This window comes from Gadus morhua, chromosome 7, assembly GCF_902167405.1.
Source record: "Gadus morhua chromosome 7, gadMor3.0, whole genome shotgun sequence".
NCBI classification, from domain to species: domain Eukaryota; kingdom Metazoa; phylum Chordata; class Actinopteri; order Gadiformes; family Gadidae; genus Gadus; species Gadus morhua.
The window spans coordinates 33,245,891-33,267,278 of NC_044054.1; the positions used below are offsets into that span (position 1 = coordinate 33,245,891).

At 46.3% G+C, this 21,388-nt stretch overlaps 1 protein-coding gene across 1 annotated transcript; it reads right to left on the reverse strand.

Annotated features, from left to right (window-relative positions):
* Positions 1–434: 434 nt before the first annotated feature.
* mpp1 (MAGUK p55 scaffold protein 1) lies at positions 435–19,788 on the reverse strand. Its single transcript, XM_030361276.1, has 12 exons — positions 19,179–19,788; positions 11,895–12,020; positions 11,548–11,626; positions 7,298–7,383; positions 6,288–6,356; positions 4,688–4,884; positions 4,257–4,360; positions 3,944–4,024; positions 3,283–3,363; positions 2,820–3,022; positions 2,402–2,476; positions 435–1,599 (listed from the first exon to the last, which is right to left on the reverse strand). Exons 1-12 carry the CDS (start codon positions 19,293–19,295, stop codon positions 1,423–1,425), a joined length of 1,395 nt encoding a protein of 464 aa, XP_030217136.1. The 5' UTR covers positions 19,296–19,788; the 3' UTR covers positions 435–1,422.
* Positions 19,789–21,388: the final 1,600 nt, after the last annotated feature.

The following is a 21,388-nucleotide window of genomic DNA, read 5'->3' on the forward strand; positions in this document are numbered from 1 at the left end:
TGTTTATAAAAAAAATAGATAGTTATAGTTTCATAATTAATTATTCATCAACGTGCCTATGAAAGCAACATGCATATTCTGACCCATGCTTTATTGAAATCCCTTGACACTTCAGGCTTCATTTAGGCCGATATAGCTGTTTGATTTGACTGCCATCGAATTATGATTAAATGAGTGATCCAATCTTAAAATTAAAAATTTAACAAATGATATTGACATGATCAGATCTGTTGTAAATATCGAAACATCTAGGTAAGCCATTGGCAGTTGCACAAAAAAAAATGACATCTCACACAGAACATTAAAGAAGAAAATTATTTATTTTTCAACTTTAAAATATTCAGTTTAAAGATATATATTTAACCGGGGAAATACTACAGAGAATATATATATATATATATATTTATGTCAAGCCACGAAGATAGGTATTCATGTTTGTTTCATGCAATGCTAACCAGCGCTAGTGGATGATCTGCATCCACTAGCGTGTCACAGCTAGCATTGGCTAACGAGAGAGCTCCAGAACCACATCAGGCGGGTCGAGAGAGGAGGTACGAGGCATCGAGGCACCATCAGTTTTTGCTAATTACACTTAGTGCCCGCTGTATTGCTGGGTTTTTAATTCATCATGTGGAAATTGGCTAAATCAGTGGTATTAAGACATATCATCCTTGTTTGTTGTTCGGTATAGTATATTTAGAGCTAATTTAGAGACATGATTTGGATTTAATCTGTGTTAAAGGTCCCCTATTTGCCACCTGGCGTGAGGTTGATTAGTAGATCCTGAAACAAGCCGTTTCAAAATGCCTACATTTATGACATCACAAGTGGGATCGCCCAGATGTTTGACGAGACATTGACCGCTGACTACAGCTCCTCTCTCCGTGGTTGAACACTCCCACCTGTGAGGTCAAAGGTGGAACCGTTTTGGAAGGGCTTGCAATGGATCCACGTGTTTCCCGGTGGTCAGCGGCCCTTTAAAAGTGCCTTCAGAGTGCTGGCTTTCAACGACAAAACAGGACACACCATGACGCGACATCATCCCGGTCATTCACGGAACGTTTGACGAGGGGGACAGGAAAACAGACGAGAGAAATGACTAAAGTGAGAGAAACATTTGATAAAACCCCGCTAGGGGATTCAGTTCACAGTTGTGGTCGTATTCAGACGGAACATGGAGGACGGCTCGCTGAGCCAAAGCCCTCTCCGCCTGGCCTTCGCTTGTTTAGTATTTATTATTCTTCAAAAATATCTACCACTATTTAACTATTGCTATTTTTTGGATGCGTTTGTGAAACAAAAATAAAAAAGATAAAATCTCAGTGACGACAACAATACCTCAAAGTATATCCACAGGTGTCCCTAACGTCTTGACGGTGGGGTGTCCTCCCCAGGTCCCCCCCCCCCCCCCCATGAGAGACATCAGTACACCCAGGAGACCGGGACCCACTGCGGGGTGGAGGTGGCGCGCTCGAGGGCCTCCTCCACCCCCTTCACGCTCTCGTCCACGTCGTTGTTGACGAGGATCTCATCGAAGAAGTGGCCATAAGTGGCCAAGATGGCGTCGGACTCCTTCTGGATGAGCTGCAGGGATTCCGTCTGAAGGGCGGGAAAACGTTGGGGTTAGCACTGAGCTAGACGCTATAGAGCTAGCTACCTGGGTGGAATCTAGGTTTAGAACCAACAATCTAGGTTTAGATTGAATGACCTAGGTTTAGATTTAATAATCTAGGTTTCGATTCCGGCGTTTAGGCCCAGAAATGTGTTTATAAATGTATGACGGCTAACGTGTTTGTTGAAAGGGTTTTTAATATTGTTGAATCTAGGTTTTGATTCTAGATTCTTGGTTGAATTGAACCCAAGTCAAATCACAAAACATTATGGTGGCATGATCTGATTGTTCTGGAAACTGACAGAATATAGTCAGTCTCACGTTGAGTTTATGTTAGGCTGGCTGTACAACGTGCAGTACCCCTTTGGTGAATGAAAACAGCCATTCACAGCATAAAGTACGACAGGCAGACGATCAGCAGAACAGAAGATAAAATTGGAGTCACGATTCAAACACCAGGAGAAGGAGCAGGACTTTGGAAGGGATTTTGAAAGTGTCCGCAGAGTTAGTGTTGTGGTGGAGTAAATGTATGAAGTCGATTCTGCCTGGTCGTATTTCAGGGGCAGGACAGTGTGTAGAGACCCGTGTGTGTGACTCCAGCCAGGTTCTGGGTTCGATCCCCAATGTTCTTGAGCACGACGCCCTAACTCCTGCCTGCTCCTTAATATCATACACAGGATTTCACTGTGAGTCGCTTTAGAGAAAAGCATCGGCCAAGTGACGAGTCCGTAATTTACTCAGGAAATAACGTAACTAACTTATGAACTAGTGAATAATAGTGAACAGCACCTGAGCAGACGTGTCGGTGGGAGCGATGAAAATCACCAGAGGTGCGTACTCTGCTGTCCTGACCAGCTTCAACGTCTGGGGAGAGAGAGAGACCATGAGCGAGAGAGTGAGAGCGAGAGCGAGAGCGAGAGCGAGAGCGAGAGAGAGAGAGTGAGAGTGAGAGTGAGAGAGAGAGAGAGAGCAGTTAGACAATATGTAGAAGCTAACAGTCATTCAGAGACAACAGGTGACTCAGAAAACATGACTCAGAGATATCAGACACCAACCTCTACGCCCAGCAAGGACACCGAAGTAAGTTGTTGTTCACTTGTTGTCACCTCTATTCTTTTTTTTATATAGATATAAAAAATGTCAGTTTAAAAGCACTTTCTAAATAAATGGTATCATCCTCCTCCTCCTCCTCCTCCTCCTCCCTTACCTGGGGCTCCACGTCCAGCAGGGCGATGCAGCCTTGCTCGTGGATCTTCTGGATGGTCTCGATCTTGGTGCCGAACATGAAGCCCTGGAAGCTGCCGTACTCCAGCAGCTGATTGGACGAGATGCTCTTGGTCATGACGTCGTTGGAGATGAAGTGGTACTCCTCCCCGCTGGCCTCGTCCTTCCGCGGGGGCCTGGTGGTGTCTGAGGGGTGGGGGGGGGGTTAGGCGGGGCCAGGGTCTGACATGGTACTAACGGTGTGATCCAGATGCCTCGGACACCAGCTTTCCGAGCTCCAGTTGTGACTTCTTTTCCGATCTCGGAGCGTCATCACTCAACTCGGTCTGACCAAATGGGGGCGTGCCTCCGTGAAATGCCGCAAGAAAGCTGGGAGATACCCCCCCGAGGCATCTGGATCACAGCATGATGAGAGGGAGGGGGGGTGGCCGAACATGGTGACCTACGTGGTGCGGGGTAGGCGAACCGCTCGGGGAACCGCGACAGCAGGGCGTTCTTGATGTGGCTCCTCCCTACTCCAGGGGCTCCTGGGGGGGGGATGGACTGCATTAATACCGTGCTTCAGCCAGCGGACCCTCTACACACCCTCTAACGTTCACCCCTTCATGCACACGTTCACACCCCGACAGCAGTGTCATCCACGCAGGGCGACAGTCAGCTGGTCGGGAGGCGTCAGGGCGAGGCGTCTCGCTCAGGGACACCTCGACACTCTACACTCAGCTAGGAGGAGCCGGGGATCGAACTAGCAACCTTCCGGTTACTAGTCAACCCGCTGCTTCCTGTTCTGAGCCACACGCCTCACCATTTGGAAATGACAAAATGTTCAGACAAATGTTCCAGTTATGATTTAGACAATAAGGCGGCCACATGACCGGCACCACTCTGATCACTGATCTGACATCAATAGTCTTCAGATCAATGATCTTGTGACGAGAGACTAAAGGTTTAGCCGCTCAGGTCTTTCTCCTCGTCTGTCAGTGATTGACAGGAAGATGCGTGGTACAATCAGAACCGTTTGAAGCCTGTACAGTAAGACATACAGGTATCAGACGCCCAACCGTAACCTCAGACAGGGAATCAGATTGGCTCAACGTCCAGGCAGCTCACCAATGAGGACCAAGGTTTTCCTCTTGAAGGCGGGCAGCCGGACCACCTCCTCGTAGGAGATCACGTCCAGCTGGTCGAAAACTGACGGACACAAGAGGAGGCGTTAGAGGAATCGAAGGAAGGAAGCGCTCTGGGACACAGACGGTCAGGGGTCAGAGGGTCAGGGTTCAGAGGGTCAGGGGGTCAAGGGTCAAGGGTCAGGAGGTCAGGGGTCAGGGTCTGGGACACAGAGGGTCAGGGGTCAGAGGGTCAGGAGGTCAGGGTCTGGGACATAGAGGGTCAGGGGTCAGAGGGTCAGGGGTCAGGGACTCACTGGAGCTGTGCTTGGCCAGGTACTTGTCTTTACACTTCTTCTTCTTGGAGAACAGACCGCAGGAGGGGCTGCCCTGCGTGGCCTGGCTCTTACTGGCCGCCCGCCTGCAGACACAAGACCAACGCTTCGACCCTCAGATACACAGAGCATCACAGGGACGTATCACACATACACAGAATAACACATGTACATAGATTATCAACTGTAGAGCGGGGGGTTCTGGAGAAGACACCAGGGCTCCACATGCACACAATGAAGATAGAGGATACACAATTCAATATTGAATAATATTATAGGAGTAAAAATATGAAACAAGTAAACAGTGTGGTGGCTATGAATCGGAAGCCTCCTAAGTCTGCACGCTAGTGACACTCCACCCTCTGACTCCGGAGGCCTGGCGACCGTCGCTAAGGGCGTAGTCGACCACGTACCACTCCTGGAGGTCGGGGGAGGGGATGAGGCCGGCGTAGGAGGCGGAGCAGCTCTCCACGCGGCCTTGCCACCAGTTTGGGTCCTGTGTGTTGATGATCTGGATGATGGCGCCCGTCTGGAACTTAAGCCCCGCCTCCTTGCACGGGATGAGGTCGTCCTTGGCGGGGTCATAGTTGAACTGGGCCCGCATGTATATCTGGACAGACAGACACGGACAGACAGACAGACAGACAGACAGACAGACAGACAGACAGACAGACAGACAGACAGACAGACAGACAGACAGACAGACACAGAGAGACAGATAGACAGGGAGAGAGAGAGAGAGAGACACAGACATACAGACAGACACGGAGACAGACAGACACACAGATAGACACGGAGAGAGAGAGAGACAGACAGACAGGCACAGAGAGACAGATAGTCAGGGAGAGAGAGAGACAGACAGACAGCCAGAGAGAGAGAGAGAGAGACAGCATTAGACACGAGATCCCTCCCCCTCGCTGGTCGAACTGGACAGGTGTTAGTCGGGGAAGGAGGGAATCCATCTTGTATTTGTGACGACTGAGAGCTAAGTTGTTTTCTCTGAGCAGCAGAGAACACAACAAATGACTTCATGACTAAATGATCACAAACTGTATTTGGAACTTTATTTTAGAATTGTAAAAAAAATTCTAAAAGATAATCATCAATTTGGCAATATCATACATTTTAAACGTAACTAATCCAATAAATAAAGCTCATATAATACATTAAAAGACATCTAGTAACTAGCGGTGAGTGTTCATGTCCCAGCTGAGAGGTCGCAGGTTTGATCCCCAGTGTCGACCGCCTCGAGGGATCCTTGAATAAGATTTCCTCCTTGCATTTCCAATAAATATACAACCATCTCACCTGAATATATGATTATGTATTTATCATATATGCAGCTGATGGGGACTATTATATATTCTTTGGTTACGGTTAATCATTCGTTTATGAATATGAGTGATAGAAAAACTATTGTATTAAAAACAGTTGATTATAAGCCGAAATGTTACCAGGTAGAAATACAAAAGGTATAGAACAGAAAGAAAGAAACTACAAACTACGTCTAAAATAACTACAGTTTTTGAATCAGCCTACCATGACTGGCCACACATGGAGTTTACTTTTAGTATTAAGTAGCTTGTAAAATACCCAATAAAACATTTGTTCACACACTTGTTGATCATTTAAAATGTCCTCCAAGCTCAGCATGTAGTGACAGTGTGTGGCCAGCTGGGGGCAGTATGACCCGTTCTACCCTACTGTGTTTCAAGTCCGTCAAAGAACAAAATCTCGGGATCATTTTGTTAGACTTTGAAACGTTCGATGTCTCAAGTTACCTGCGTTTCTCATTGACTTACAGAAGATTCATCTGTTGAAGAACAAACTATTTAACACAAGAGATCGACAAAATGAGATTTGTGATCCGGTGTACACCCATTATAACCTCTTTATCCCGGAATTCATGCAATTAATGAAAATAAACAAAAAGCAAAAGTAAACATTTTAATCAACCAATCAAAATAGATTTACAACCCAGGGCCAGCGGCAAATGAGAGGAGAGGAACGTACCTCACAGGCCCGTGAGCGTCCGTGCAGGTTGGGGATGACCTTCATCTTCACCACGCCACTCGTCTCCTTCTGCAGAGGAGACGAGTTTACACACCGACAGTTTACAGAGTTCAGCCATCAGTTTACACACAGAGATCTAGAGTTCAGCCATCAGTTTACACACAGAGATCTAGAGTTCAGCCATCAGTTTACACACAGAGATCTACAGTTCAGCCATCAGTTTACACACAGAGATCTAGCGTTCAGCCATCAGTTTACACAGAGATCTATAGTTCAGCCATCAGTTTACACACAGAGATCTACAGTTCAGCCATCAGTTTACACAAAGATCTACAGTTCAGCCATCAGTTTACACACAGAGATCTAGAGTTCAGCCATCAGTTTACACACAGAGATCTACAGTTCAGCCATCAGTTTACACACAGAGATCTAGCGTTCAGCCATCAGTTTACACAGAGATCTATAGTTCAGCCATCAGTTTACACACAGAGATCTACAGTTCAGCCATCAGTTTACACAAAGATCTACAGTTCAGCCATCAGTTTACACACAGATCTAGAGTTCAGCCATCAGTTTACACACAGAGATCTACAGTTCAGCCATCAGTTTACACACAGAGATCTAGAGTTCAGCCATCAGTTTACACACAGAGATCTACAGTTCAGCCATCAGTTTACACACAGAGATCTACAGTTCAGCCATCAGCAGGGGGTTCAGACGTCCTTCAGCAGGAGACAGAGGTCAGCGAGTGCCTGGCTATAGCAGGCTTTGGGAATCGAACCCGGTACCCACCCCCTGTAATAAGGCCAGGGAGGCTCCTCGCTGTGGAACGCCCACCAGTAACCCGGAGGCTTTGGGGATCGAACCCAGTACCAACACCCTACACCAACACTACATCAGCTGGCCCTCGTCTCAGAGTCATTAAACGTAACATTGTATTACTTTCATCTGTCAAATAATCAAAGGTTCAGACGGCTCATGAGGCCCTGAGCGACGTGTGTGAGACGTACCAGGATCTTCTGCAGCTGGTCCACCGACTGGCTGTCCACACTCCTGCCGTTGATCTCAGCGATCTCATCGCCTTCGTGAAGAGATCCTGGAGAGAGCGGAGAACCCATCAGAACTCACGGTCGGGTCGAGAGAGGCTCCAGACTCACCTGTTCAGAGTTCACCTGGGCTCGGAGCCAGAGAGGCTCCAGACTCACCTGTTCAGAGTTCACCTGGGCTCGGAGCCAGAGAGGCTCCAGACTCACCTGTTCAGAGTTCACCCCCCCCCCCCCCCCCCCCCCACACACACACACACCCCTCTTAGGCACTTATTGTATGTTGTACGACCTAACACTTAAAAATAGTACTTAGCATTGTGTAGCATCTTATCCTAGCTATCTTTGTTGTGTACGGGGAATGGGTTAGCCTAACAATTGTAAGTGCTTGGCACTTGGTTCTATGAACATCCTTACTGTACCGACAGCAATATATTGTTGTTTCTCTCAAGTGGTAATTTGTTTTCACAGTGAATTGCTGTATCTCTGGACTACACGTATAGAATGGGGTGATGAATGATGGGAGTTGTAGTTCAAAGATGATAACGGCCAACAACACCCATCATGCATCACTTGGAGGAGGTGCTTGATGGATGTTGTAGTCTAAAAATATATCCATCATTCTTGGACTATAAATGGTATCATGGGGCAATGCACTGTTTTTATGCTGTAGCCCAAATAGGCTTTTATAGTCTTGAACTTAAGCTTGGGGCGATGCATTATAGGATTTTTAATGTAGAATGTTGGTGTATTTTAGCCCTGTGGTTGCCTCCGGTGATCAATTCCTGCAAGACATCACTCCAACTCACAAGGTCTGCACAGTGCTTGATGCCATAAACGTTTACTGGTCAGTACCATTGGCCACTGAGTGTCAAGATTGGCTGGCTTTCACCTACGATGGATGCCAGTATACCTGGGCTAGACTGGCTCAGAGACTGGCCTCGGCCCCCACCATCTATCACCAGGCCTTGCGACGACAGCTGACCCTGCCAGAAGCCCCCAAAATGACCTCAGCAGTCATCACGTACTTGGACGACATCCTAATTGCCTCGGAGACCGAGAAAGAGCACGACAAGGACTTAAGGGCAATGATTGACTATCTCCATGTGAAAGGTCACAAATTGAGCTACGACAAGGCACAAATGTCTCAACCAGAGGTAATTTACCTTTGTCAGAAAATCTCACAAGGCAAACGAGAAATCACGCACAACCACACTGCAGCAATCAGGAAAACGCCCGAACCCCGTACAGTCAAAGAACTACGAGCATTCTTGGAAGTATGCAACTACAACAGGAATTGGGTGGAAAACTACACTGAAATTGAGCCTGAAGAAAACAGATGAACATACATCAGAGGAGGAACACAAGGAAAGCTTGAAAAGCATAATGGAGATGCAAGACGCCACGAGTCGTGAAGAAAAATGGACATTGATTGAGAATGCAGCAAAACTCCACGACGACAACTTATGGAGACACGGGAACAGGACAGTTGCACCACAGAGCCTACTGCCATACCTGGCGACACAGCTTCATTCTCTAGGGCATGTGGGTGTGGAAAAGATGCGTCACAGGTTTGGGCAAGTCTGGTGGTCACCAAAATTCAAACCTACGGCAAAAGACATCGTGAGGAGATGTGCTACATGTCTCAAGAACAACCACGACAGGAAAGTGAACTGCCGATGTTGAAAGTCTCCGCACTCCCGGGTCCTTTCCGATGCTTACAGGTGGACTACATCACACTACCTCCATGTAAAGGATATCGAGAAGTCCTCGTGGTCGTTGACAAATTCTCCCGCTAGATCGAAGCATACCCGGTCCGACGTGCAACAGCTGCAAACACAGCTAAAGTGCTAGTCAAAGATTTCATTCTACACTATGGGCTGCCTGATCAGATCTGCTCCGACAATGGAACCCATTTCACCGGAGCAGTCTGTGCCGAGGTGAGCCGTATGCTGAACATCACATGGTCCTTCCATTGTCTGTATCACCCCCAATCGTCAGTACAGGTGGAACGAGCCAACAGGACACTGAAGGAGCGATTGGCGAAGATGCACCAAGAAGGGACTCCATGGGTGGACGCGATGCCCATCGCCTTGTTCAGCATGAGAGCTACATTCAACAAAGACATTGGACTGTCCCCCTACGAGGTCATGTTTGGCCGATGCTTCAGTTTCCCAGGCTCTGTTGACTTGCAGACTCCAGACGTCCACCTGACATCGGACGCTCCGATGAACTACTTCATCCAGCTCTCCGAGACTCTACAGGTGACATCAAACCAGGTCAAGGAAGCTTGGGCCGAGCCCCCATAGGGAGGACATTCATTAGTTGCAGGGCAATGGGTTATGATCCACAAACCACAACGACTAGCGATAGAGGCCAAATATAAGGGGCCATACCAAATTCTATTGGTTACTCGATCCGCTGTTCGTCTAGTAGTAGCTATGTAGACAAAGTGGATACATGCAAGCCACTGCAAATTAGTAGATTCACCGTCTTGTAATGACACTCGTTAAATATGGCACGCAAACTAACTGATACGAGGTGAGGGTGGGTTTCTTTGTTATTTCCATTCCTTTGTTTTCACGAGAGATTAGTCTTCGAAAGATGCTAGGGCTTTATCACCACCTATCTAAGTGAGAATTCAATGTTGGTTCCTTCTTGACACAACTGCTCAGCTGTAGAACATTTATGTTTCACTCATTCACACAAGTTTTATTGAGAATCATGATGACTGATTACTGATATAACCGATATAACCATTTTATCTTTGTTTTTTCACTTTCACTTTTTCTTTGTTTCCTGTTTCACGGACACGAGTTGAGTCCTTGGGATAGCAGAGGCGGCTACCTGTTCTTGAACTGAACTATGTCTCAGTGTTTGTCCTGACGCCCTACTACGAACTTTCATCCTCATCCCCATCACACCTGCGGTGGCCATGACCTTGAAAAGAACTCTGTCGCAACTGCCTACTCAAAACCAAATGAGCCATGATGTTACCAGTATTGTTTGTCATGTTGTGCCATCTTTTTACAGGGAGAAAATTTTCATTTGATAGCCATAATGTAATCCACAAAGATAACACTTTTTTACAAACTGCCCACGGGTTAGCTAAGGCTAAAGGGTTGCAGTCGCGTTGGGTTTATTGGCTTTTGCTATCTTCACCTCAGATATATCCTTACCTCGCTGTCCCGTTCACCCTCCCCGAGTATATTGCAGCTTACAAACATGTCAACCCCCCTAGATCTGTAGTAACACAGGTTCCCTATTACACTGTCCCAATGGAGGAACATTTTAAGGGTTATGCTACAAATAGATCTAAGCGTGATTTATTCCATCAGAATTTTCAAGTTGCTACTCCAACTCAGAGAGTCTTTGCTGCTATCATTCCACACTATGGTATCACAGTTGCTCTTGATGAGATAAGAGATTTAGTACATATTATTGACGCTATAGCGAATGCTTCCGGCCATGGCCTGACTGACCTTAATCATGAATTGTACTGGCTTAGAACAATGATTTTCCAACATCATCTATTGGACTTCCTTGCTGTGCATCTTGGATTGTACCGTTTCTTTATCGAACGCCATTTCCACCAGAGATGTTGCACATACGTCCCGATGCGTCTACGAATGTGTCTAATTATGTTCATGACATCTGTGATAATGTGGCTAGGCTGAAGTCGGAAACTGCGGGTTGGTCTTTGGGAGGATGGCTAAGTGGGGTGGGTGGGTCCATGTTTTCTCAGATAGTCCAAATCGCACAGCCGTTTTTCCTTCCCGTTATTATGCCCTATGTGGTCGTCAAATTAGCTCTCTGTGTGTTTCACCGAATGACCCCGACCGACCCCCCCGGGGACTGCCCCGATCTTATAAACCATCGATTCAACCCTCTTATCCAACCTGTCAGGTTGCTGTGATTTCCACTTCAAGAAATACTACTACGACGGAAAATACACAACTCAGAGTCTATACGAACAGTTTAGAAATAAGCTGAAATATAATAGTAGTCCTAACAGGTTTTTATAATTTTTTGACTACAACTTCCACCATGCGTCACGTATTAATGTCAAAGCATTTCTTTGACTCAGTTAATCTGCTAGTGCTACTGAATCAAAAGATAAATAGAAACTGAACCTAAGGTAGACTATGTGTGGGTTAGTCGTATGGAGACCGGCCAATAGATAACAGGATGAATAAATCAATAATCAGGTCCAGTACCTTGCCGGTGGATCATGCCTCCGTGGAGGATCCGGGCGACGGTACACTTCTGTTTCTCGTTCAGCTTCAGAGTCACGCCCTAAGGAGACAGAAGCGCCCACAGATCAGAATCAGAACCACGCCACTGGCTGAGCAGGTTTACAAGACTCACCTGTATAGAGTTCACCTGGACTAGTGGTTTGACTGCAGTTCACTAGAGTCACTCTCCAGGGAACTGAACTTTATGTTCTCAATGGACTCAGTGGTCTTGTTCGATCATCGTTTGAGTTAGGTTGAGCTAATCCACTTGAACCACATGTTGTGCATGTTGTTGTTTATGTTGTGAATGATGTTTGGACGCTCGTTACCATGGGCTCCGACGGGTTCTTCTCGAACGCCACCTCCCTCATCCTGCTCATCTCTGGTCCGTTGATGGCGGAGCTTCCGTTGGTGTACACTGCTGCCCCCTGGAGGTCAGACGTCTGCATTACAGCCTGCAGAACCGAAAAACAAAGAAGAAAGGGTTTACTTTTACACTCAAGGAAAATAAGATAAGATTATCTTCATTACGTAAAATTTCACATTGTACATTGTACAAGGGGCAGCAGTAGCTCAGGAGGGCGAGCAGGTTGACTGGTAACCGGAAGGTTGTTAGTTCAATCCCGGCTCCTCGAGTGTCGAGGTCTCCTTGAGCAAGACGCCTCACCCTGACTGCTCCTGACCAGCTGGCTGTCGCCCTGCGAGGCTGACTCCGCCGTCGGTGTGTGAAAGTGTGAATGAATGGTTGTAGGTCGCGTTGGATAAAAAAACTCCTAACTAAATTTAAAATGTACACTAAAACATCATCCCCAAAACTCTCCACCAGAGGGACTGAGAGTTCACAAGGGTTCAAGGAGGCATTACAGTGGACTCAGTACAACGGTCCAAGGTGGAACCGGTCCGGGCGCCTGCTGCCGTCAGACTGCTGCGTGTGCAGACCTGATAACGCCGCACCCTAACGCCAAGGCCACAGGGTCGCCAGATCTCACGTGGAAAACCAGCCAAGTCAGCTCTCAGAACAGACTGCTACAACCCGGTACAACTTAAGGGGTCACCTTTCCTTTTCCTTGATCTGTTCGGTCAGCCTTTGTTAACAGCCTTTTGCTAGGCAACCGACATGTTCCCAACTGCTGGTTGATAAGATGTTTAGAAACCAAAATGGTTCAGATAAGTTTCTCCCTCTGAACCTCAGGTCAAAGGAGCCTTTTAATGTAAAGAGACATTTACATTAAAGTTAGACAATACAGACAGGTCATTAAGGAGCAGGTAGGGGTTAGACAGGACAGTTCATTAAAGGTTGGGTATGGGATTTGCAAAAACGCCAGCAGATTTTGAAAATACACAACTCAAATGGTCCTACCCCCTCTCCTTCAACGCTGACTGACTCCACCCATTCCAAGTACCTGGACGCGCAATCATGCACGAGCGCGAACACAGATGCGTGAGAGCGAGCCAGGCTAGCGTAGGTTTTCGTTAAACAACATGGCACTACATTCAGCTGTAAGTTGCACCAGATATTATAAACATTAAACGGTCACATAAATCATTACTTTTTTTAGAAAATGTATGTTTGTTTCATATAATTGTATTGGTAGTCCTGGTTTTCACTAGGGTTGCCGCGGTGTGGACATTTTCACAACGAGTAATACACTCGTCTCAACACCGGTATTACAGAGTATAAACGGTATAAACTTTGAAACTAGGTCAACCGCCATCTTCTCCGTCAACCCTCCTCTCTCACTGTCACAGCGTCTGGCAGCGCGCCAATTCTCGGTGACAGCGTCTTATAACGTTCTATATATAATAGTATATAATATAATTTTATGTATACATTTTTTTTTAAAAAGAGTTTTCCTTCTCTTTGCTGGTGGTGGTGGTGGTGGGGATGGTGGCGTCTTGTCTGCCATGGAAATTGTCTTCTACTGCTAGGTCCAAATGTGGATTAACTAGTTCCAGTTGCTACCGCAGGATAACAACAAACAGGAGCTTGCTCTGGGTCACAAGCTCTGGGTCACGAGTACTGCACGAAGGGGTTGCGCGCGGGGGAGGGGGAGTGCAGTACGACTGTTTGATTGACGTACTTACTGTCCAATGCAACTCGGTGGCTCTGGAAATCATTGTCTGGAGTTTTTCGAGCCCTGCCCGTTCCACAGATGATTGACTTGTTTAATTTTCATGTCAGTACTTCTAACTCAGTGGCTGTAAGTGGGTTATGATAAGGATTTCAAGTAATTTTGCAAAAATGGCCAAAAAAGCGAATTCCATACCCAACCTTTAAGGAGCAGGTAGGGGTTAGACAGTACAGAAACAGGTCATTAAGGAGCAGGTAGGGGTTAGACAGTACAGAGACAGGTCATTAAGGAGCAGCTAGGGGTTAGACAGTACAGAGACAGGTCATTAAGGAGCAGGTAGGGGTTAGACAGAACAGAGACAGGTCATTAAGGAGCAGGTAGGGGTTAGACAGTACAGAGACGGGTCATTAAGGAGCAGGTAGGGGTTAGACAGTACAGAGACAGGTCATTAAGGAGCAGGTAGGGGTTAGACAGTACAGAGACAGGTCATTAAGGAGCAGGTAGGGGTTAGACAGTACAGAGACAGGTCATTAAGGAGCAGGTAGGGGTTAGACAGTACAGAGACAGGTCACTAAGGAGCAGGTAGGGGTTAGACAGTACAGAGACAGGTCATTAAGGAGCAGGTAGGGGTTAGACAGTACAGAGACAGGTCATTAAGGAGCAGGTAGGGGTTAGACAGTACAGAGACAGATCATTAAGGAGCAGGTAGGGGTTAGACAGTACAGAGACAGGTCATTAAGGAGCAGGTAGGGGTTAGACAGTACAGAGACAGGTCACTAAGGAGCAGGTAGGGGTTAGACAGTACAGAGACAGGTCATTAAGGAGCAGGTAGGGGTTAGACAGTACAGAGACAGGTCATTAAGGAGCAGGTAGGGGTTAGACAGTACAGAGACAGGTCATTAGGAGCAGGTAGGGGTTAGACAGTACAGAGACAGGTCATTAAGGAGCAGGTAGGGGTTAAACAGTACAGAGACAGATCATTAAGGAGCAGGTAGGGGTTAGACAGTACAGAGACAGGTCATTAAGGAACAGGTAGGGGTTAGACAGTACAGAGACAGGTCATTAAGGAGCAGGTAGGGGTTAGACAGTACAGAGACAGGTCATTAAGGAGCAGGTAGGGGTTAGACAGTACAGAGACAGGTCATTAAGGAGCAGGTAGGGGTTAGACAGTACAGAGACAGGTCATTAAGGAGCAGGTAGGGGTTAGACAGTACAGAGACAGGTCGTTAAGGAGCAGGTAGGGGTTAGACAGTACAGAGACAGGTCATTAAGGAGCGGGTAGGGGTTAGACAGTACAGAGACAGGTCATTAAGGAGCGGGTAGGGGTTAGACAGTACAGAGACAGGTCATTAAGGAGCAGGTAGGGGTTAGACAGTACAGAGACAGGTCATTAAGGAGCGGGTAGGGGTTAGACAGTACAGAGACAGGTCATTAAGGAGCAGGTAGGGGTTAGACAGTACAGAGACAGGTCATTAAGGAGCAGATAGGGGTTAGACAGTACAGAGACAGGTCATTAAGGAACAGGTAGGGGTTAGACAGTACAGAGACAGGTCATTAAGGAGCAGGTAGGGGTTAGACAGTACAGAGACAGGTCATTAAGGAGCGGGTAGGGGTTAGACAGTACAGAGACAGGTCATTAAGGAGCAGGTAGGGGTTAGACAGTACAGAGACAGGTCATTAAGGAGCAGGTAGGGGTTAGACAGTACAGGGACAGGTCATTAAGGAGCAGGTAGGGGTTAGACAGTACAGAGACAGGTCATTAAGGAGCAGGTAGGGGTTAGGGGCGTCTTGCTCAAGGACTGGGGTTCGAACCGAGCAGCTTCCGGCGGGGTCAAACACCCTGACCTCTCCGCTCCGCCCTTCTTTAGGCAGCGGGCTGGACCCCCCCCTCCCCCCCCCCCCCCCCTGTTGCCATGGTGACCGTCCAGTGGTGATGCCCCATCCATCGTAATAAAAAACACCGGAATTAGCGTGCTGCGTGAAAGCCTCTTAACTTAATTTTCATGCCATGGGACCTTTAAGTAAATGCTGTGAAAGAATTCAGACGACGAGGCTGTGTTGATGGTCGCCTCCTAACCCCTGACCCCGTAACCTTTTAAACCGTTGGGTGAGGTATACACAGTAGGCCAACACAAAGTTGCACTTCGGGTTGTTTTGACTAAAATAGGCGTTTGTAATCATATGGTACATACAGTATGTAATCATATGGTACATACAGTATGTAATCATATGGTACATACAGTATGTAATCATATGGTATACAGTATGTAATCATATGGTACATACAGTATGTAATCATATGGTATACAGTATGTAATCGTATGGTATACAGTATGTAATCATATGGTACATACAGTATGTAATCATATGGTACATACAGTATGTAATCATATGGTATACAGTATGTAATCATATGGTATACAGTATGTAATCATATGGTACATACAGTATGTAATCATATGGTATACAGTATGTAATCATATGGTACATACAGTATGTAATCATATGGTACATACAGTATGTAATCATATGGTATACAGTATGTAATCATATGGTACATACAGTATGTAATCATATGGTATACAGTATGTAATCATATGGTACATACAGTATGTAATCATATGGTACATACATACAGTATGTGTAAAAGCAATATATTGTTTTTTCTCTTCTTCTGACAAATGGACTCACTGCAAGTCGCTTTGGATAATAGCATCTGGTAAACGCCCTGAATGTAAACGTAATATTTATGTACAATATATTAGATATATAGATAAGAGAGTCCCGGACAGAAGGGAAACCCCAAGGGTTGAGATCCCCTGGGCACAGTTTTTAATGAACATTGGATTGGATCACTGTGATCCAAATACCAAATTACGGGATAACCAACTGAATCCATCCCTGCGATGGGATCAGGGTATTCCTGTTCTTTTGGATCAAAAGATCCCAAACTGAGTTCAAAGTTTTGAAAACCCAAAGGGCAGATTTGATCCAGATCAAATGTAAAAATCAGACTACATGATCTGATCCCAGTTCTGAATCCCTCTATTGCTTTGAAAAAAACCATTTCCAAGATTTGATCCATTCCGTGATCCGAAATCCCAATGGATTACTTTTGAAAAACTTGGCCCCCCCTGGTGTCAAACCATTTCACTACCGGGTAACAGGAGACGTCTGGGCTGCTCTGAGACCAGCAGACCTGGAGTCAAGCCAGACACCGTTCAGGGGGTTAGAACACAACATCACGGGGTAGAGAGAGAGAGAGAGAGAGAGAGAGAGAGAGAGAGAGAGGGTTCAAGGGACTGTTTGGAGGTCCATAGAAAGGGGCTGACATCAAATGGTATCATGGCCTAAAACAGTCGTAATTAACTATAGGTCTTGTACACATGACAGTTGTTTACAGCATAGAGGATATCACAACAGGAAGAGGTCTGTCTCACACCATGGACATTATGTGGACTAAGAACACGGACGTCTGACAGCAGACAGAGAGATGGCCCCCCTGGTGGTCGAAGTGTATAGCACACATGGTGGTCGAAGTGTGTAGCACCCCTGGTGGTCGGAGTGTGAATACAGCATAGAATAGACTAAAGTAGAGTAGAGCATAATGGAGTAGGCTTTAGTGGAGTAGAGTAGGCTATAGTAGAGTAGTGCAGGCTATAGTAAGGGATGTGTTTTCAGGTAAAGGGTTTTGTGTTTTAAGGTTAAGATTAAGGATGAGGGGAAGGGATTTATTTTCAGGTAAAGGGTTAGGGTTTTATTTTAAGGTTAAGGATAAGGGTAAGGGATTTGTCTGTATGTTATGCTGGGTTCATTTAGAAAGCGCTACAAAGCACTTTCCAAAACGACTTTAAATACCAGATCAGTCTGGTCCAGAAATGGATCAGAATCTGTTACAAGTCTGTTGTCTGTGAGGAATAAAGCCTGAAAGCACATCACTCCTGATCAGGAAAGTGTTTACACGTCAACAAGCTAACTGGGGGCTGTTTGAAGGTCGTCTTGTGGATTTCCTGGTTGTCATAACCGCTGACTAACCCCCCCCCCCCCCCCCCCCCAGTGTGTCTCGGGGAGGAAACACCCACGCTATGAAACCAGTTTGGACGGGGGAGAGCCACTCTTGTGCAACGAACGTTCACCATGAACATGGTGCCGATGTTCCCCATTTAGAAACATCAGCTGTTTCAGCAGAACACTTCACCAGTGATTAACAGGCATTAATTAGCACCAAATAAAAGCTTATCTTATCACTGCATGATACCTGAATCAGTCAATCTTCACGTGAACAGACGTCTGAACCAATCACAAACAGGGCCTGTGGTTAATTGTCTTTTTAATGACAACATTAAATAGGTAAGCTATTTTGATGACGTTAAACAGGGTTACAAGGCTACTTGATCTTATCATGACAGGGTTTATGATCACCCATACAGACACACCTCGTGGCTCCGTTAGATTAACCCCAAGGAGGATGACCCCCTCCCCCCCTCCCCCCCATTCATCATCGGCCATTAGCCCCCCAGAGGTACAACGGGCCCAGGGCTCCTGAGGATCTATCTCAGCGATGGCCGGACAATCCAACAATACACGACTTAGTCCTTCACCTTGGTAATCCAGACACTAACGTCCTGTTACCAACCATAATCTCAGCCTATCAGCCCCACGGCCCACACACACACACACACACAAACACACACAGTGGTGGTGTCAGACTGATGATTCTGACGTGCTGAAGCTGCACTAAATAAAACGCTGATCATCAAGTGGTGGCGAGCGTCAGAGGAACTCTGAGCGCGAGGTCTGTGAGGAGGAGCGACCGCTCCAGAGACGAGGCCCTGGATGCTGAGCCAGCGGGGTAGCTTCCCCCTGCTGACTCAGCGCATCTCAGAGATAGTGTGTGAGAGAGTGTGTGTGTGTGTGTGTGTGTGTGTGTGTGTGTGTGTGTGTGTGTGTGTGTGTGTGTGTGTGTGTGTGTGTGTGTCATAAAAAAGAACTGATTCACAAAAATACTTATAAAGACAGACCCGTAGGTTGGCTAAAGAACGTTTAGGGAACACTGAACCGAACCATTGATGAGTATTGAACCGGGAGTTCCCTTGGTTGATCAACAGGCCTATCAACGCACTCACCTTATCAATATAACTTTATTTGGTGTTGAATGAGGTGACATTGATAAGGATTGTGTTTATTTAACGGATTATTTTCAACTGCAGTAATCGTATTATGCTCAAATCATATCATAAAAATAAAACCTATGAACATAGACGTTTGAATCGTAGCCTATGTCTTTGCATTTACCTGACGTCAGTGAGATGAGGCGAATTTGAGCGCGGACTACTGACAAATGCGCAAAACCAGACGCACCAAACTTTCCCCATAATACACTCCGCTGTCCCGGTCTTATCACCCCCCCCCCCCCCGCTGTCGGGGTCCCGTCCTGAGACAACAACACAACCCTCAACGACACGCTGGGTCCTCTGGATCCCAAAACAACACGACAGCTAGGTCCGAAACACGACAACACCCCGAGAGGAGCAAACGTACCTTCTCGGGTCTGTTGTGCAGCAGCTGCTCCAGGTACAGGTCGGACAGCGCCGTGCGGACCCCCGGGATCGGCTCCAGGGTCACCGTCGGCTCGTTCTTATTGGACTTCAGCGTCATCTTCGTGTTGGCCAGAAGTCAAGCGAACCCAAGAGGCCCCTGATGAAGGTCCAGAGAACTTATAGCCGCAGAGACGCGCTGATCGGCGATAAGACGCCGTGATCAGATCAGCCAACTTGGGTCTGAAGTCCGAGGAGGAGGAGGAGGTGGTGATGGAGGAGGAAGGGGGGAACTTGTGCAACACGGCTGACAAAGCAGTCGCTAAGCCGCCGAGGATGAGGAGGATGATGATGATGATGTCAGGGAGGGGAAAACCTCACTGCAGATTTCTCCGAGGGGCGTGCTGAGGAGATGACGTCCCAGTCCCTACTAGGACGAGGCCGAAATACAACCGTATTTAATATGAAAAGTCAGCGAATAAACACCCCAGGGTGGCCGTTTCGTTGGTCCATATCCGATTAAGACACATAACGGGGGGATGGGAGCGCAGATTAAAGTAGAATAGCGGAACGCACAGCGATGACGCTACTGCTGGGTTTTCAGCAGTGGGCGGGTCCGCTGAGAGGCGGATGTTGTGCTCCTCACAGCAGTGGGCGGGTCCGCTGAGAGGCGGATGTTGTGCTACTCGCAGTAGTGGGCGGGTCCGCTGAGAGGCGGATGTTGTGCTCCTCACAGCAGTTTGACAGCTCGTTGCATTCATCGGTTTATTTGTTGACGTTATGGAGTAAAAATAGTACATACAATTATTATGAGGAAAATATTCTGTCAGTAATGTTTAATTATTGCAAAGTATAACAGCATAACTTTATTGACAATTTGAGGCGAACGCATCCAATGACACGACATAAATAATTTAGAAACAAAATTTAAGAAATTGAAGGCATATAGCGACTTAATAAACCGCCCATAACAGCACAAATATTTAAACTTATTCATAACACTAACTGTATTTAGGCTGTTGAAACACGCCTACCTAGATAGTAGCCTACCCGTGTCTGCCGCAGAACTTCAGCCCCCCCAAAAATATCGGTTGGTTCAAGATGAGATAAGTGAGATGAATATACATAACTAATAATAAACCCGGTTCGTCCACATTCAAACAGTGAGCATCGATCAGTGCATGGCCTGCCATGAGATTTATTTGATATTATATTTCATGATATTTAATTTGTATTTATAATTTTGGATGGAGCTGCAGTATTAATAATAATAATAATAATAATACATTAAATTTAGAGGCGCCTTTCAAGACACCCAAGGTCAACTTACAGAGCATATAGTCATCGTAGTATTGCAGTGCATTATTAAATCCAGATGATTTAGGTCTGATAAGGATCTGTAAACAATATCAGGTCAAAAACCTGTACACAATATCTGGTCAAATACAATATCAGGTAAAATACCTGTAAACAATATCTGGGGTCTCATTTATAACCGTTGCGTACGCACAAAACGGGGCTGAAATTGGCGTAGGCCTACGTGACTTTTCACGCCAAGGTTGTGATCTATAAAAAACCAACTTGACGGGAAAATGTGCGCAGCCCTAAGCAAACTCTGACCCATGCGTACGCATGGTTTGGAGGAAAAGGAGAATTGGCGACACAGACGGTGTGGTGGTGAACTGAAGTCAGACCGAAGAATTGCAGAGTGAGAAGAACGATTATGTTTTATCATCGCCCTTCATCAATTTAATTTCAACCCGTATCATGCGTTAAATCCTAATCAGAATAATTTAAATCCACTGCGTTATTTCTCAGTTATAACTCCAGAAATATCTCCTTAGAATAGAAATAAAAAGAAATGCCCTATATTTAATCCCGTCAATCCATACTGTCCACTGACGGCGCGACTGCATGGAATAAAGCATCTGTCCAACATGTGTCAATAACATAATATTTTTATGTGACACTGTAAACACATGATCGAATGTCAATTAAATCCCAAGTGTGAAAAACCAAGCCACACTCATCACAATCGTTGTCCGTTACTCTTGATGCTTTTCATGACAAATCAGGCATTAAAAAGGGGTTATGTTCAAGAACATTTTACGTGGGTAATTACAAACTGATTATCCAAGGCGTTCTCGTCAGTCTTATTACCGTAACCCTATAAATACAGAGGTGAGCGCCGTGGTAATGCTGCACCATATGGCA